Here is an 18377-nt window from a genome sequence, read left to right as displayed (position 1 = left end):
GGTGTTTACAGCCTGATACAAAGAACGATTTTGGTTAATAAAGCTAATATTACCCTTCATGACAACTGTGAGGGGGTGAATTATTTTATAACTCATCAGTTTCCTTAATATTAGGTAATATTAAGTTTGCATAATTAAGGGCGTGGTGACTTGATTGACAGCTCAGTCTCGCTGTCGTCGTCACTTCACCTCAGCTGACTCCGGCAGATTAGCCGCTGATTTTGACATCTTCATCATAGTTTTGTGTTGTTTAATGTGGTTTTACACAGTCAGTTGCCTTTTGGGATTATTTCCTACAATTATCAGATGATATGGGATGCTGTGTGCACTTAATTGTGCTCACAAACCATTCATGTGGCCTCCGTTTACCATGTGAGTAAAGTCGTCTGAAGTGTTATCATACAGTGTTATGCTGGATTTCATCAATAGTCTTACAGTTACTAACACAGACTATATCTGAAGTGTTTGGAAGTAATTCGCGTTTTCCTCCTGTAGGAAAACCTCATAAGAACAATGCTTAGTGGCTCAATGTGTTACTACAGTGTTTTTAAAAGACTAAACACTTTATTGATATTGTATACAGCCAAGCACATGTGGTCAGAACACAAACGAGTCGCAGGTGATAAAGTATTAAGCGTTCTCCCAAAGTAAAGTGTGTCTGAGGCAGGTCCAAGCAAAATGCCAGCAGTGTCTGTAGCTCCGCTCACTCTCCGCCTCTTTGCCCTTGTTTGGTATCCCGCCGTGAGTGCGATGACGCGCAAACAAAATGGCGACGGTTGGCCACGCCTACTTGTGGCTTCTTTTGCGCTCTTCAGAAACCTATGGGTGACGTCACGGATACTACGTCCATATATTTTACAGTCTATGGTTTAAACTCAACCCATATACATTGTTTACAACCACTAACCTTAAAAAAAGTAGTAAACCCGAATAATCGTTTCATGCAGTTCATTCATTTATTTTTGTTTCGGCTTAGCTTATTTATTTGGAGTCGGAATGAACCGCCAACTGTCCAGAACATGTTTTACGCAGCGGATGCCCTTCCAGCTGCGACCCATCTGTGGCAAACATCCACACACACACTCATTCACAACCGACAATTTAGCCAACACAATTCACCTGTACCGCATGTGTTTGGACTGTGGGGGAAACCGGAGCACCCGGAGGAAACCCACGCGAACGCAGGGAGAACATGCAAACTCCACACAGAAACGCCAAATGACCCAGCCGAGGCTCAAAACCAGCGACCTTCTTGCTGTGAGGTGACAGCACTATCTACTGCGGCACTGCGTTGCCTTATTCAGTTCAGTAAATGAAAAATAAATGACAGAAAAGAAAAATAAAAGCAGACAATTCCTCTAATATTTCATTAATTTTCCTTCGGCTTAGTCCCTTTATTCATAAGGAGTCACCACATTAACCGCCAACTTATACCACATATGTTTTACACAGAGGATACCCTTTCAGCTGCAACCCAGTACTGGGAAACACCCATACACACTCATTCACACACATACACCTGACAAAAGTCCAATTCTCCAGCAGGATAGCGCTCCTTCTCATATTTCAGCCTCCACATTAAAGCTCCTGAAAGCAAAGAAGGTCAAGGTGCTCCAGGATTGGCCAGCCCAGTCACCAGATATGAACATTATTGAGCATGTCTGGGGTAAAATGGAGGAGGAGGCAATGAAGATGAATCCAAAGAATCTTGATGAACTCTGGGAGTCCTGCAGGAAAGCTTTCTTTGCCATTCCAGATGACTTTATTAATCAGTGATTTGAGTCAGTGCAGAGATGTATGGATGCAGTCCTCCAAGCTCATGATGGAGTCAGACACAATATTCATTCTGTCTCCACTGCAGCAGGACTTTATATTCTACACTGGACATTATTTCTGTTCAGTGACAAGACTTTTGTATAATCAGATCTTACTGTCCTATTTAAAGAATTAATAACCAATCATATTTTATTGTGGGCTAATAAGCATAATCTAGAGGCATTTGCCTTTCATATAAGCCACTTCTGATACCAAATGATCAACTAGAAGTCAAGTTATTATTTGCTGTTCTTAAAACTTGGATAAGTGAAAGACTTTTGTAAGCTAGTGTACACTACGGCCAACTTAGTTCATCAATTCACCTCTACTGCATGAGCTTGGACTGTGAGGGAAACCAGAACACCCGTAGGACACCCACGCCAACACGGGGAGAACATGTATACTCAAAACAGAAATGCTAACTGGCCCAGCCTGGACTTGAACCAGTGAACTTCTTGCTGTGAGGCAATAGTGCTAACCACGGAGGCACTGTGTCGCCCTGTTTTATATTTTCCCCCCAACATATTAATTTGGGTTTACCAATACTTCAATTAGTTAGATTAGTTCCAGTTTTGGCTTTTGGTACTGGCTAATCTAATGTAAATGGCATGCACAAATATATTATTGTTCACCATCCTGTAGAAAACATGAATTTAAAAGAGAGATCTGTTATGCTGAGCACTGTATATAAAATCCTGTTCCTTATTAGAAATAAAAAACATAAGCAAACTTTTATATTCACTGGTCAAGAGGATAGGAATCCTGTTTAAAACTTGATAAGCTGCTGTCCAGCGAGTGTCCTGCGAGTGTCCCCGATGTTTAATTTTACATTTGTTTTTCACTTTACTAAATAATAGTTTGTACATTTGATATGCATGCCATGACTTTGAACAAACAACATCAGGCAGTTTGGAAGTTTCTGCTTTGTGCTTAGGGGAGTGACCGTTGGTGCCGCTCATGAATATTTAATTATGTAGATCAAACCAATGCATGACAGTGTATATGGACTAGACATTTTTGATTACTGTGTGTGTGTGTGTGTGTGTGTGTGTGTGTGTGTGTGTGTGTGTGTGTGTGTGTGTGTGTGTGTGTGTGTTTGTGTGTGTGTGTGTGTGTGTGTTTGTGTGTGTTTACAGTTTGTAGTAGATTGTTATTTGTATTTAATGTGCTTTGTGCTTAGGGGAGTGACCGTTGGTGCCGCTCATGAATATTTAATTATGTAGATCAAACCAATGCATGACAGTGTATATGGACTAGACATTTTTGATTACTGTGTGTGTGTGTGTGTGTGTGTGTGTGTGTGTGTGTGTGTGTGTGTGTGTGTGTGTGTGTGTGTGTGTGCGCGCGCACAGTTTGTAGTAGATTGTTATTTTTATCTGAAATGCTTTGTGATTAGGGGAGTGGCCACTGGTGCCACTTATAGATGTTTATTTAAGTAGATCAAACCAATGCATGAGTGTATATGGACTTTACATTGATGTTTGTGGTGGGTATGTGTGCGTGTGTGTGCGTTTACAGTTTGTAGTAGATTGTTATTTTGATCTAAAGTGCATCTGAATATACATTAGCGGGAGTGGCCACTGGTGCCACCCATGAATATTTAATCACGTTGAACAAGCCAATGCATGACAGTGTATATGGACTTTACATTTTTGATTATGGTGTGTGTGTGTGTGTGTGTGTGTGTGTGTGTGTGTGTGTGTGTGTGTTTACAGTTTGTAGTAGATTGTTATTTTAATCTGAAGTGTATCTAAATATACATTAGGGGGCGTGGCCACTGGCACCACCCATGAATATTTAAATAGATTAAGTAGATCAAGCCAATAAATGACAGTGTAGGGACATTAAATTGTTGTTTTTGGTACCTGTGAGTTTGTGTGTTTACAATTTGTTGTAGATTGTTATTTTCAGAAACATTTAATTCTTCCTCTAAATATGTAAATATTATAATTAATTTTTGGTGGGATTATGGGGGGGGGGTGTTTTGGATGAAAGTGAAGGCCGGGGAAGAAAGGGGATTTTGGTCCCTGCACTCTCAGAAATAAAGTTATACGTGAGCTGTCACTGGGGTGGTACCTTTTCAAACGGTACAAGTTTGTACGTAAAAGGATACCTTAAAGGTATATATTAGTACCTAAAAAGTACAAAAGTGTCCGTCTTAAATTTTTTTAGGTACTAATATATAATTTTAAGGTGCCAATATGGACCCTTTAAGTACAAATGTGCACCTTTTGAAGAGATACCACCCCAGTGACAGCTCGCGCACCTTTATTTCTGAGAGTGTGTAATAGTAACTCTGGGGGTATGGAGCTAGATTTGTTTCTTTATTATTCAATTGAAAATATTTCGTTTTAAAGAAAAATTAAGTATGTAGTAATTAAAAAATTAAAGATTTCAAATAAAAAAACACGTTTAATTTTAAAACTTATGTCAATGATAATAAAATATTTTGGATTGCAAAAAAATTTGCTCTCTTTACTGCTGTCTTTTATTGCACATCTAGAATCTTTGCTTGCAGGATGAAATGTTTTGCTTGTGAGTTGAAAAGTTTTGAACCCATGAATGCCGGGGTTAATTTTCTGTCTTTATTATTCAAACAGACACATGAAGTTTTTGACCAAAACTAGGTACAATGCAATAAAAAAAAAAAAAAAGATTTCAAATAAGAAAAAAAACATTTATTTAAAAAAATCCACACTGCAAAAAATAAACTATTGCCATTTAATGCAGTTACCAGCAAACCGAAAGCAAAATGAATGAGCACACAATGAATTAATCTGGTGGTAACTGCAAAAAATGACTTATTGATTCATTCATTTTTCTTCGGCTTAGTCCCCTTATTCATCAGGGGTCACCACAGCGGAATGAACCGCCAACTTATCCAGCATATGTTAACACAGCGAATGCCTTTCCAGCTGCAACCCAGTACTGGGAAACACTCATACACTCTCACATTCACACAAATACACTACAGCCAACCTAGTTTCTTTAATTCCCCAATAGCGCATGTGTTTAGACTGTGGGGGAAACCGGAGCACACAGAGAAAACCCATGCCAACACGGGGAGAACATGCAAACTCCATACAGAAATGCCAACTGAGCCAGCCGGGGCTCAAACCAGCGACCTTCTTGCTGTGAGGCGATTATGCTGCCCACTGCATCACCGTGATGCCCATATTTCCAGTATCGATTATTTTAATTAGTAATATTATTTAATATCCAGATCAGAGCAAACAGTTTAACTATTAAAAGGCAGACCCCCCCATACATCTTATTTTGATGTTCATCAGGGAGATCAAGCATTAAAGAGCCCCCCAAACCACCCTGTACTTCGCACCCTGAACCTACCTATACCACCAAACCTGTCCCGAACACGACACATTGCATATATTGTATACATTTTTTGATTATTATTTTTATTATACATTATTATTATTACATTATGAAGTATATTGTATTTATTTTTGATGCATGTAGTAGTTACGGCCACTTAATGATTCATTCATTTTCCTCCAGCTTAGTCCCTTTATTCATCAGGGGTCACCACAGCGGAATGAACCTCCAACTTATCCAGCATATGTTAACACAGCGAATGCCTTTCCAGCTGCAACCCAGTACTGGGAAACACTCAAACACTCTCACATTCACACAAACACACTACAGCCAACCTAGTTTCTTTAATTCCCCTATAGCGCATGTGTTTAGACTGTGGGGGAAACCGGAGCACACAGAGAAAACCCATGCCAACACGGGGAGAACATGCAAACTCCATACAGAAATGCCAACTGAGCCAGCCAGGGCTCAAACCAGCGACCTTCTTGGTGTACGGCGATCGTGCTACCCACTGCATCACCGTGATGCCCATATTTCCGGTATCGATTATTTTAGTAATATTATTTAATATCCAGATCAGAGCAAACTGTTTAACTATTAAAAGGCAGACCCCCCCATACATCTTATTTTGATGTTCATCAGAGAGATCAAGCATTAAAGAGCCCCCCAAACCATCCTGTACTTCGCACCATGAACCTACCTATACCACCAAACCTGTCCCGAACACGACACATTGCATATATTGTATACATTTTTTGATTATTATTTTTATTATACATTATTATTATTACATCATAAAGTATATTGTATTTATTTTTGATGCATGTAGTATTTACGGCCACTTAAGGATTCATCCATTTTCCTTCAGCTTAGTCCCTTTATTCATCAGGGGTCACCACAGCGGAATGAACCGCCAACTTATCCAGCATGTTTTACACAGCGGATGCACTTCCAGCTGCAACCAAGCACTGGGAAACATCCACACACACTCATTCACATACACACTATGGCCAATTCAGTTTCAATTCACCTACAGCGCAAGTGTTTGGACTGAGGGGGGAACCGGACCACCCGGAAACCCACACCAACACGGGGAGAACATGCGCACAGAAATGACTCGAACCAGCGACCTTCTTCCTGTGAGGCTAACCACTGAGCCACTGAAATAAGTGTATGAATTTTAATATGAGCTTTCAAGTATTACTTTAGCCATCTTAATGTAAAGTGGGACCATTGTTTTATATTGTTGAAACAAGTTTAGAAGATAAAGTGTGACCCAAAACAACCTTACACAGTATAGTGTGTAACTTTCTTAAATTGTAGGGTTTGCTATCTACCTTTTCCGGCCCTTGGAAGCATATCCTGCACACCGGGGTTCCTTCTGCATAGCTGATAAAGGAGAACCGGTCATCTTTGCGGTCTCTGGAGAACTCCTCTGCCGCGGCGCCCGTCCACCCGGATCCGCCTGCGGCCGCGTCCGCTCCCGCAGAGTCCTCCGTGGACGCGCCGCTCCAGTCCCGGAGCCGGTGTGCGCGCAAGGTATTGTTGTTATCAGATGCATACGGGCTGATTCTGCTCGCTTGTCCGCTCATGGGGCTTGTGGGAGCCTGTGGCCCGAGCAGAAACACCTTGAGGTCGCTGAAGAGGACGCAACAGCGGCTCTTCAGCATGCCGTGACCGCGTAACATCCAGCGGGAAAGAATCGGGATCAATTACCGGAGCTTCCGTTGAGTTTAAACGCTAAACGGCGTATGCATTAAATCCATGGTGCTCCACAGCAATTGAAATTCCTTCTGATACAATGCGTTCAACCACCTTAAACTAATTGAGAAGTTAGCAACAATGGGGAATAATTAGCCTAAGTGCCATTATAAGTGAACAATCCCGAATGAAGTAACAGTAAACAGGTGTCACAAGCCATAAGATTCATTCCATCCTTCTGTGTTGTGGTTTCCAGGTGTTAAAGCATCCCTTTTTGGATCTCCTCAGGTAGATTTGCACATAAAAACCTCGTGCGCGCGCGCTCTTGCACTAGCTGCGGCAGGTGATGTTTGCTGCTTGATGCACGGAGGGTTTTCTGTTGCAGTTATTTTGCTCTGGTCGTCGAGTTGTGCGGTAATTCACCGGGGATGTGTAATCCGAGCAGTCCTCGTGCGGTTCTGCGTGAGACTCTGATGCTGCGGTTTCAGCACTCTGATTCCCGGGACAGCTACCAGGCGCGTACACGTCACACGCGCGGAGTGACGAGGGAGGGGGAGAGGGACACTTATTTATTTATTTTATTTTATTTTATAAAATTTTTCACTGTTAATTATTATTATTATTATTAGTATTATCAAATGTATTATTATTATTATTGTTGTTGTTGTTTTTGATATTACTTTATTAGTAGTATTGTTTTTATATTTATTATTATTATTATTATTAATATTAATATTATTATTAAAACTCCTCTTATATTTTTATGCTAAACTATCGTAAGTCTTGTTTATCTGGATTTATATTAAAACAGACACAGATTTATAATTAATAATATTATTATTGTTGTTGTTATTGTTATTATTTTATTAAGAGTTGTGTTATATATTTATTATTATTAGTATTATTATTATTAAAATTCCTCTCATATTTTTATGCTAAGCTATTGTAAGTCTCGTCTATATGGATTTATATTAAAACAGACACAGATTTTTAATTTATTAGTGTTATTGTTATTCTATTTATTATTGTTATTATAATTGTTATTATTATTAATATTATTCATTAATTTATTTTATTTTCGGCTTAATCCCTTTATTAATCTAGGGTCGCCACAGTGAAATAAACTGCCAACTTATCCAGCATATGTTTTACGCAGCAGATGCCCTTCCAGCTGCAATCCACCACTGGAAAACACCAATACATTCTTACTCATTACGGACAATTTAGCTTACCCACTTCCCCTATAGTACATCTGTTTGGACTGTGCGGGAAACCGGAGCACCTGGAGGAAACCCACGCCAACACAGGGAGAACATGCAAACTCCAAATATGTCAACTGACCCTTCTTGCTGTGAGGCGACAGCACTCTTTTTAAAATTCGACTTTTAAAAATCTATATTTTTTTAAATGAATATTTTCTATAGAAAGCTTTACAGTATTATACTTGCGCATATGTATAATATTAGTCAGTACTGAAGTAAAATCTGGAGATTCAAAAAATTTGTAGCTCAAATGTATATGTTAGGGCAAAAAATTTAATTAAAATAAAATAATAAATAAATAAAAATAAAATAAAAGAGTAAGAATCAAGGTGATAACAATAATATTAATAACACTTATATATATATATATATATATATATATATATATATATATATATATATATATATATATATAATAATACATACACATATATACATACACATTTTTTGTAATTTTGTAGTTTCCTTTTTGCAATATTACATATTAATTTAAATGTAGGCTGTGACTTTTCTATCTCTAAAGATGTTTGGTGACTAAATTGGTGACTAAAATGTTATTTTATTAAATATATCTGTTTATAAATCTTTTCTCTTCAAATGTACCAAAATATATTACCTATATTCACTGAAAAATTGATAAAAATATTAATTTTCATATTCAAAATGGGGTGTAGTAATTTATGCTGAGCACTGTATATACACATACACAAATTAAAGTATTTTTAGCATAAGGACTTTCTCACTGGTGAGGATGAGAATCCTGTTTAAAACTCGATAAGCTCAGTTTTAATTTCATTAAATAATCATTGGGACATTTTATGCACATGCCCTGACATTTTGAACATGCTGAAGTTTGATTTTAAGAACTTTGTGCTTAGGGGAGTGGCCACGGGCGACACTCATGAATATTTAATTAAGTAGATGACAGTATATAGCGACTTTATTTCATTTTATTTCACAAATTTGGTCTCTGTTTATTATTACCATTATTGTTGTTTTTTATATATTGTTCAATAATATTTTTGTAAGTTTAATTAATAAAACGTAACAAAAATAAGCTAATGTGTCATATTAATATGTACAGATCATCCCAAATTACTGCTGTTCAATAATGTTAAACTCTCTGTTGAGCAGTTTCAGCTGTCAATCCCATTCATCATTCATCCCGAATCTTTAACTGAATACTCCTTTAAAATAGTAATTAATTTAATATTATTAAATATGTGATTATGTTATTAGTAAAATATATTTTCTCTGTGTAGCTGGAGAAAAATACCTCGATTTCGCTTATTTGTTTTATTGTAATAAGCTCTTAGTCCCGCCCATCTGTCATATCCAACAACACTATTGGACAGTCTTAACGTCAATCAAAGAACGTCAGCCCCAGCGCCGCCGCTGACGTCAAGATTTCGCGTCATATCCACCATGTCGCGGTTGTTGTTGTTGAATTTTTCCTCTTACTTATTAAATCATTCATTAATTTCTGTTTTATTAACATCTACTCCATCCACAACCCTACACCTACCCCTCGCGGTAATGTAAAAATAGCAATTATGGTTGTATAATGCCGCAAAAAATACGCTATATTGAAATGCGCATGCCCAGTAGTCGCAGCTGTATGTTCAAAACCGCGTCATTTGAAGTACGCGGAAAAGTTTTTCTGTAACTTACTAAAATTAATCTAGATTTTGCTTTCTATTGAACGATTTGAACATCAAACGATGCCTAAATGAAATATGTTTGAGTTGACTGTTAAACTTTGACAACATCGACGATAAGAGACCATGGTCAAGATACTATAAACAAGCATATTGCAAGAGACTGGAAGGATTCAGCCGGATTTATTCGTTCTATGTCATGCAACTGGTTTATATATGTGTTTAAAGTACTACTTTGTTAGTCGTTGTGTCAGTAAGCACCTGTAAGTGGTCACTAAAGCAGGGATGTCCGTGAGTCTGACTCCAGAACAGCAGCGGAGGATTGAAGAGAACAGAAAGAGAGCATTAGCCAGAAGAGCTGAAAGACAGGCTCAGATCGCAGATCCTGGACCTGCTCAAAACAAACACACACAGTCCGGGGGCCTGTTTCAGAAAGGAGGTTAAGTGAAAACTCAGAGTATTTTAACCCTGAAATGAGAGAAACTCTGGGTTTTCCGTTTCAAAATGGCAGGTTTGTTAAACTCGAGAAATCAGGGTAAGTCAAGCCTGTTTCTGAAAAAAAGGTAACTTTAACTCAGAGTCAGTTACTGTGGTAACTTACTCTGTGAATCTAACCTGGTCAGAAGCAGGTTTTATTCTCTAAACTCAGAGTTTCTGTCGGTCTCCTCCCCTTTTTTTTAAAGATGAAGCGGTATTTCTCGCCTTAGCCTTACGTTTCCACCCACCTATTTTTATGCTTATTTTGGATACGTGCATAAAAACTATTGATAGAAACGTCATGATGCACATAACTTTTTAAAATATGCATAAAAAACGCGCATAACTGAGTAGGATACACTTTTATTCGATAGAAAATTTGTGCATAAACTACGATGGAAACACTTTTACTGAACAAATTACAGCATGTACATTAAAAAAAGATCATGATCATAAGATAATGAAAATGTGTGTAAATGAACAAACCAGCAAGCTGAGCACACTGTAACACGTCTTAAATTATTGTTTTAGTCATTCTAAAATGCCTTAACTGTTTCAGTATTAGTGTATATTATTAATTACCTCCGAACGTCTGGAGCGTGTCAAGAGTCTCCGCGTCTCATGGCTTCAGACGCCCCCACGTGTTCATTGTGTTTCAGCATTGTCTTCTGACATCGAGGCGCAAGTACATTAATTAGGCTAAATAAAGAATTAATTGACGCAGCTTCTTCTACCACAGTAAATTCTGCTTTTACTGTTGATATTTGGTGCCAGTTTAATCAGGAAGTGACGATTTTTTCTTTCTCTTTGACTCGTTGGATGGAATTTTATTCGCATCTTTTATGCAATATTCCAGTTTTGCACATAAATTTATGTAATATATTTGGATGGAAACACAGCTATTGCCTACATTTTAGTCACACACAGAAGAACTGTACTAGAATGGCTTATGCTTTTTTAATAAATAATTAAATTGAATTCACCTTCGATATGCACTGTAACTAGATTAATGGGATTATTATTCTTTCTAAAAATTATTTTTAGCACTGCTTACCTTCTAAATGTTATATTAACCTCTATCACTTGATCAATAAAAAAGGCAGACACACAAGTGCACTGTTAAATCATTTAAAACTAATAAATGTATAAAAAAAGTTTAGAAAAAAATATATAAACGTCACAAATTACATTACTTATTTTATTATACTTAAATATTTAAATACTTAAAAAGTGAAATTAGGCATTAACTTGAGCAGCTGTTTTCCCACGCTAACTGTCTCTTCTTCACTGATGGTTGTTTCTTTTCAAATATATACGCTCATATTTGCTATAACTTTGCATGAGAACATCAAGTTCAGCTGGAGAAAGAAATGGTGATCTCTTTTATAAGATGTTGCCATAGTCACTCGTAATGTCTGCGCTCCATTGATAATGCCTTTTTAAAGTCACGGTGTGCGCGCTTAACTCTGAGTTGGTCTACTCAAAGTTGATTGACCCAACTCAGATCAGCTGTTCTGAAACCGAAAACTCAGAGTTTTTAATCTCTCGGTAAATCAACTCAGAGTTCAAGTTTAAACTCTGAGTTGTTTGAACCTCCTTACTGAAACAGGCCCCGGGACAACAGGAGGCCCAGCCAAAAACAACCAGCATTTTGCGTCTGATCGTGGACAGTCAGGGGCACCTACAAGACAGGTGGGCATCAGAAACTTTGTATTAATGTTTTATGGTTTTGTTGATTGAATCTTGCATACATATTAACAATATCAGAAAGCCGTATGCACTTTAGAAATGTCTGAACCTTATAATGTATTTATTTAATGATATACATTTTGTGTATTTGTATTTTGTTTACACTTACCTGCCCTGGCATCGATATTTATATTATATGTGCTGTTAGGCTTATAAAAAAATCTTTATTTTTTTTATTCTATATGGACTGTTGATGTGAGGTTGCAATTTTCACTGTCTCACATAAAGAAAGAAAAGCAAAATAACTAGCTTTGTTATCCGTTTATGAAATGCAGTAAATGTTGAAACATATTTTAGTCTTCCCTAAACCACTTGTAAACACTATTGTGTTATTAAATTTGTTACATTTTTGAGCAGTAAATTAAACAAAAAATCGTAAAATCATCATTAAATACCTCAAGCTTAATTTTACAAGTGGCTATTTTAGGTAAATGGCAATCGTTTTTATCATCCATTTATTTCTTGAAACATAGGAACTTAAATCATTATGTCACTGAAAACTACGCTCACCGGCCACTTTATTAGGTACACCCTGCTAGTACCGGGTTGGGCCCCTTTTTCCTTTCAGAACTGATGATGATTCGCGTTTTATGACATGGCGTTTTATCCTGTTGGAAGTAGCCATCAGAAGATGGAGACACTGTGGTCATAAAGGGATGGACATGGTCAGCAACAATAGTCAGGTAGGCTGTGGTGTTGACACGATGCTCAATTGGTACTAATAAGCCCAAAGTGTGCCAAGAAAATATCCCCCACACCATTACACCACCAGCCTGAACCGTTGACACAAGGCAGGATGGGTCCATGCTTTCATGTTGTTGACGCCAAATTCTGATCTGAATGTGGCAGCAGAAACGGAGACTCATCAGAGCAGGCAACGTTTCTCCAATCTTCTATTGTCCAGTTTTGGTGAGTCTGTGTGAATTGTACCCTCAGTTTCCTGTTCTTAGCTGACAGGAGCGGCACCCGGTGTGGTCTTCTGCTGCTGTAGCCCATCCGGCTCAAGGTTGGACGTGTTGTGTGTTCAGAGATGCTCTTCTGCAGACCTCGGTTGTAACGAGTGCTTATTTGTGTTACTGTTGCCTTTCTATCAGCTGGAACTAGTCTGACCATTCTCCTCTGGTATCTACAAGGCATTTGCGCTCACAGAACTGTCGCTCACTGGATATTTTCTCTTTTTCGGACCATTCTCTGTAAACCCTAGAAATGGTTGTGCGTGAAAATCTCAGTAGATCAGCAGTTTCTGAAATACTCAGACCAGCACGTCTGGCACCAACAACCATGCCACATTCAGTCACTTAAGTCAACTTTCTTCCCCTTTCTGATGCTCTGTTTGAACTGCAGAAGATCGTCTTGATCATGTCTACATGCCTAAATGCATTGAGTTGCTGCCATGTGATTGGCTGATTAGAAATTAGCGTTAACGAGCCGTTGGACAGATGTATCTAATAAAGTGGCCGGTCAGTATGTATCTATTTATGCATACATATATGCCTGTGTGTGTGTGTGTGTTTATATATATATATATATATATATATATATATATATATATATATATATATATATATATATATATATAGAGAGAGAGAGAGAGAGAGAGAGAGAGAGAGAGAGAGACCTGGGAAATATTTTTTTTTAGTATTTAATGGAGTGAGACACTTTTCACAGTATTTCTAATAATATTTTTTCTTCTGGAGAAAGTCATATTTGTTTTATTTCGGCTAGGATGAAACTTGTTTTAAAAATTTTTTTAACCATTTTAGGGTCAATATTATTAGCCCGCTTAAGCAATATTTGTTTTCGATAGTCTACAGAACAAACCACTGTTATACAATAACTTGCCTAAAGAACCTAATTAACCTAGTTAAGCCTTTAAAAGTCACTTTAATCTGAATACTAGTATCTTGAAGAATATCTAGTCAAATATTATTTACTGTCATCATGGCAAGGATAAAATAAATCAGTTATTAGAAATGAGTTGTTAAAACTATTATGTTTATAAATGAAAATCTTCTCTCCATTAAACAGAAGTTGGGGGAAAAATTAAATGGAGGGATAATAAATCTGAGTGTATTTGTAAGATAACATGTATTATATTATTAATTGCAAATCTAATGATGTTTCCACACGTATGTTCATTTATGCTCATCTTTACAGACTCAGCTCATAGACATTAATGCAGCGTGTACAAAAACAGCACCTCCGACTTCCGTTACTGCTGCCTCTACAGCTTCTAGTTTTTATGGACAGGCTGGAAAACCAAGCACTGGAGAAAAGAGACCACCTAAACCCCTTGAGCCCGCAGCACATATCCCTGCAAAGAAACCAGCGGTGTCCTTGAGGGGAAGATGCGTTTCACACTCAGAAAACCGCTTCCGAGTGGAGGTGGGCTACCATGCAGACCTCATCCTAGTGTTCAAAAGCATTCCCTCCAAAAACTACGGTGAGTACAGACCATGCGTCTAATATCATTGTTTACAGAATGTTTATTGACCTTATAATTAATGTACGAGCGGCCACAGCCAATGGAATCTTTTTGGCTTGAGAGTTCCGCTCTCATTCACTTTCATTGATTTTTAAACGGTAAATAATAATAATAATAATAATAATAATGATAATAATAATTCCTTTCATTTATATAGCACTTTTCTGGACACTCAAAGCGCTTTACATATTAAGTGGGATTCTCCTCATCCACCAAATTTGGCCAGGATTCCGGGATTAAACCCCTACTCTTTTTCGAAGTACTAATTGAAAAAAGTTTTAATGACACAGAGTCAGGACCTCGATTTAATGTGTCATCAGAAAGACGGCGCTCACTGAGCAGTATAGAGTCCCCTTCACTATACTGGGGCATTCGGGCCCACACAGATTGCAGGTTGAGGGCCCCCTGCTGGTCACACTAACACCACTTCAGCTCATTTTGCTTCTTGATGTTCCAAACTGATATTTTCTTATTATATTCTTCTTCTTTTTATGTATAGTCATAAACACACTTGTTTGTAGAGCAAGAAGTTTGAGCGTTTTCTGCTGTTTATTATTCCTAGTCCCGTAGGCAAGTTCTGGAACAAGCGCACTTCCACGTCGCAGATTAAGGTCAATAGTGTGTATGTGCGTTTGTTAATCTTTAAGGATAATATCTAATGGCCTGTAATATTTATTATGCATTACAGATCCTGCTACGAAGATGTGGAACTTCAGCCTTGAGGACTACCAGATGCTCAGTACGTCACCATGAGCGCTATTTATGGAGCCAAACTAGGGCCATGTATATTTGCAAAATAAAAGAAAGTTTTGCAAATAAAAAAACAAAGTATTGAGCGAAAAATCAAAAAAATTAATACAAATCGCAAAGAGAGATTTTTTTTTGAGAAATAAAAATTATTTTGAAAACAAAAAAAAAGAACTGCAAAGGGAAAATTAAGTTTTGAGAAATAAAAATGAAATCTGCAAACAAAAAAAAAACTAAAAATCAAGCAGTGCACATAAGCTATATATATATATATATATATATATATATATATATATATATATATATATATATATATATATATATATATATATATATATATATATGCAAAACATTATTGATAGCGTTGCCTTTACAAACCAAATGTTATAAGGGAACTTGGGTGTTTACGGCAGTAAGACCACCTCGGTGATACTGTGTCTCCAGCTGATGATGTCGCTTAAATGGAGGCAGTTCCCTGGACTCCGCCCCCTTGTCAAATCAGGGCCACAAAGTGAAATGTGCAGAAACATGAAGTGCAAAGAGAAAATGGCATCGCAAACTCACGATTTACTAAAAAGCAAATCTAAATGAGCATTGCAATTGACTGGACGTGTTTTGTGAAGGTAATGCTATAAAAAAAATGTTTTGCAAATATATAGTTTTTTTAATTGCAAATATTTAAGTTTTTCTGCATTGCTTGATTTTTATTTGCAATTCTATTTTTGCAGATTTCATTTTTATTTCTCAACTTAATTTTCCCTTTGCAGTTCTTTATTTTTGTTAGCAACATTATTTTTATTTCTCCAAAAATAATTTTTGCTTTGCGATTTTTGGAGATATGCATTTGTTTTATTGTTTGCTCAATACTTTATTTTTTTCTTGCAAAACTTTATTTTGTTTTGCAAATATATATGGCCCTAGATTGACTCCATACTATTAGACATTTTCTATATACAGTGGGGGAAATAAATATTAAACGCATCACCTTTTTTCTCAGAAAACATATTTCTAAAGGTGCTGTTGACTTGAAATTTTCACCAGATGTTGATAACAACCAAAGAAATCCATATATGTAAAGATTAATTAGTTTACAAATGAAGTTATGCGTAATAAAATGAAATGATGCAGGGAAAAAGCATTGAACACATGAAGAAAGGAACGTGTAGAAAGGCAGTAAAAGCCCAGACAGCAGCTGAAAGCAACCCTCTGAATTTATATATGTATATATATTTACAGTACAAATCCTTACCTAAAGTTGCTTTTTTTCAACCAGCAAGAGCTTTTTTTGGCCGTAAATGACACAGGCTTCTTCCAAAAGATAATAAGATGATGTACAAGTGAAATTATTGTGGAAAAAGTGATCAGCTTTTATTTACATTTGAACAAATAGTGGCATGTCCAAATGCTAACATTCTACACCATTACTAATAGCTCAAGCTGTAGCAAAAGCATCCTAACTACCCGTATTTATTGGGAATAGCTGTTTTAATCAACTCAACAGGTCAAAAACAGAAGCTTATTGCTGTTGGTTTGTGGACAGTCATGGATAAGATAAAGAAGCTCAGTCAGGACCTGTGGCTGCGCATTGTGACTGCTCACAAGTAAGGTGTGTATCCCAGGGTGTAACTGTGCTTGATTGTGTTTCAGTGGAGCAGGTGGCACATTTACCCTCCATCTCTCTCAAACCTCTGGAAGGGATGGAAGGGCTGAATATTTCTGCATCCACATGTCGGCCCAAAGACGCTGCAGCAATGCCGGCTTTGATGCGCCTCTGTCAAGGTTGGCAGAAACCGGGTGCTACAATTAAAGGAAAGTGCGTTTTAGTGTCTCGCTCTCGGCTGGAGGTGGATATTGGATACCAGGCTGATGTTATTGGGATTTTTAAGCAAATGCCATCCAAAAGTTATGGTGAGTTCATTAATACAAACTTTTTTTGCACAAAAATTGGGCCTATACAATGTAAGGTCTGATTTGGCTTGGTTAAGGAGGATAAATATGATGTTATGTGTAGCTTGTTGTATATTTTGCATCATTTCTTTTTAACTGAATTGTAGTAGAAGTGATTTGTGTGGTTATATATTGTATTATATTATATTATATTATATTATATTATATTATATTATATTATATTATATTATATTATATTATATTATATTATATTATATTTTATTATATTATAATGTATTGTATTGTTTTGTATTGTATTATATTATATTATACTATATTATGTTATATTATATTATATTATAATATATTATTTTATATTATATTGTATCGTATCATATCGTATTATATTGTATTGTATTATATTATATTATTTTATATTATTATATTATTTTATATTATATTGTATTGTATTATATTATATTATATCATATCATATATATCATATCATATCATATTATATTATATTGTATTATATTATATTATATCGTATCATATTACATTATATTATATTATATCATATATATTATATCATATCATATTATATTATATTATATCATATCGTATTATATTATATTATATCATATTATATTATATTATATCATATATATATATTATATCATATTATATTATATTATATTATATTATATTATATTATATTATATTATATCATATTATATCATATTATATTATATTGTATTATATTATATCGTATCGTATTGTATTATATTATATCATATCATATATATTATATTATATCGTATCGTATTATATTATATTATATCATATATATTATATTATATTATATTGTATTATATTATATCGTATTATATCATATTATATTATATTGTATTATATTGTATTATATTATATTATATTATATTATATCGTATCATATATCAATTATATTATATTATATTATATTATATCATATTATGTTATATTATATTATATTATATTATATTATATTATATTATATCATATATATTATATTATATCATATTATATTATATTGTATTATATTACATTATATTATATTATATTATATTATATCGTATTATATCATATTATATTATATCATATCATATATATTATATTATATTATATTATATTATATTATGTTATGTTATATCATATTATATCATATTATATCATATTATATTATATTATATTATATTATATTATATCATATTATATCAAATTATA

The 18377-nt window shown here is 35.5% G+C and overlaps 3 protein-coding genes across 7 annotated transcripts in view; 1 reads left to right on the top strand and 2 right to left on the bottom strand.

Annotated features, from left to right (window-relative positions):
- The window catches only part of LOC141376230 (E3 ubiquitin-protein ligase MARCHF4-like), a 57057-nt gene extending 49709 nt beyond the window's left edge, over nt 1–7348 (bottom strand). Inside the window, exon 1 of one of the 2 annotated variants that reach the window (XR_012385689.1) lies at nt 6486–7348. Coding sequence is in view for 1 of the 2 variants with exons in the window: in XM_073913310.1 (XP_073769411.1) it covers nt 6486–6836 (351 nt within the window). In the remaining variant the exon portion in view is untranslated. The remainder of the gene's footprint in view (nt 1–6485) is intronic. The other variant, XM_073913310.1, reaches the window with a different exon arrangement.
- Nucleotides 1–18377, bottom strand: part of nme9 (NME/NM23 family member 9) — a 462322-nt gene that overhangs the window by 371889 nt on the left and 72056 nt on the right. The gene's annotated exons all lie outside the window — the stretch shown is intronic.
- Nucleotides 9506–18377, top strand: part of smarcal1 (SWI/SNF related, matrix associated, actin dependent regulator of chromatin, subfamily a-like 1) — a 49313-nt gene continuing 40441 nt past the window's right edge. For 2 of the 4 annotated variants that reach the window (XM_073912000.1, XM_073912001.1), the window contains exons 1-5: nt 9722–10182; nt 11856–11938; nt 14153–14438; nt 15169–15219; nt 16875–17135. In XM_073912000.1, coding sequence (XP_073768101.1) covers nt 15183–15219; nt 16875–17135 — 298 coding nt within the window. In that variant the 5' untranslated portion in view covers nt 9722–10182; nt 11856–11938; nt 14153–14438; nt 15169–15182. 4 annotated transcript variants of the gene reach the window in all.

The sequence above is a fragment of the Danio rerio genome, chromosome 9, assembly GCF_049306965.1.
Source record: "Danio rerio strain Tuebingen ecotype United States chromosome 9, GRCz12tu, whole genome shotgun sequence".
NCBI lineage: Eukaryota > Metazoa > Chordata > Actinopteri > Cypriniformes > Danionidae > Danio > Danio rerio.
Note: the sequence above shows the minus strand (reverse complement) of the source record. Positions and strands in the feature narration are given on the sequence as shown.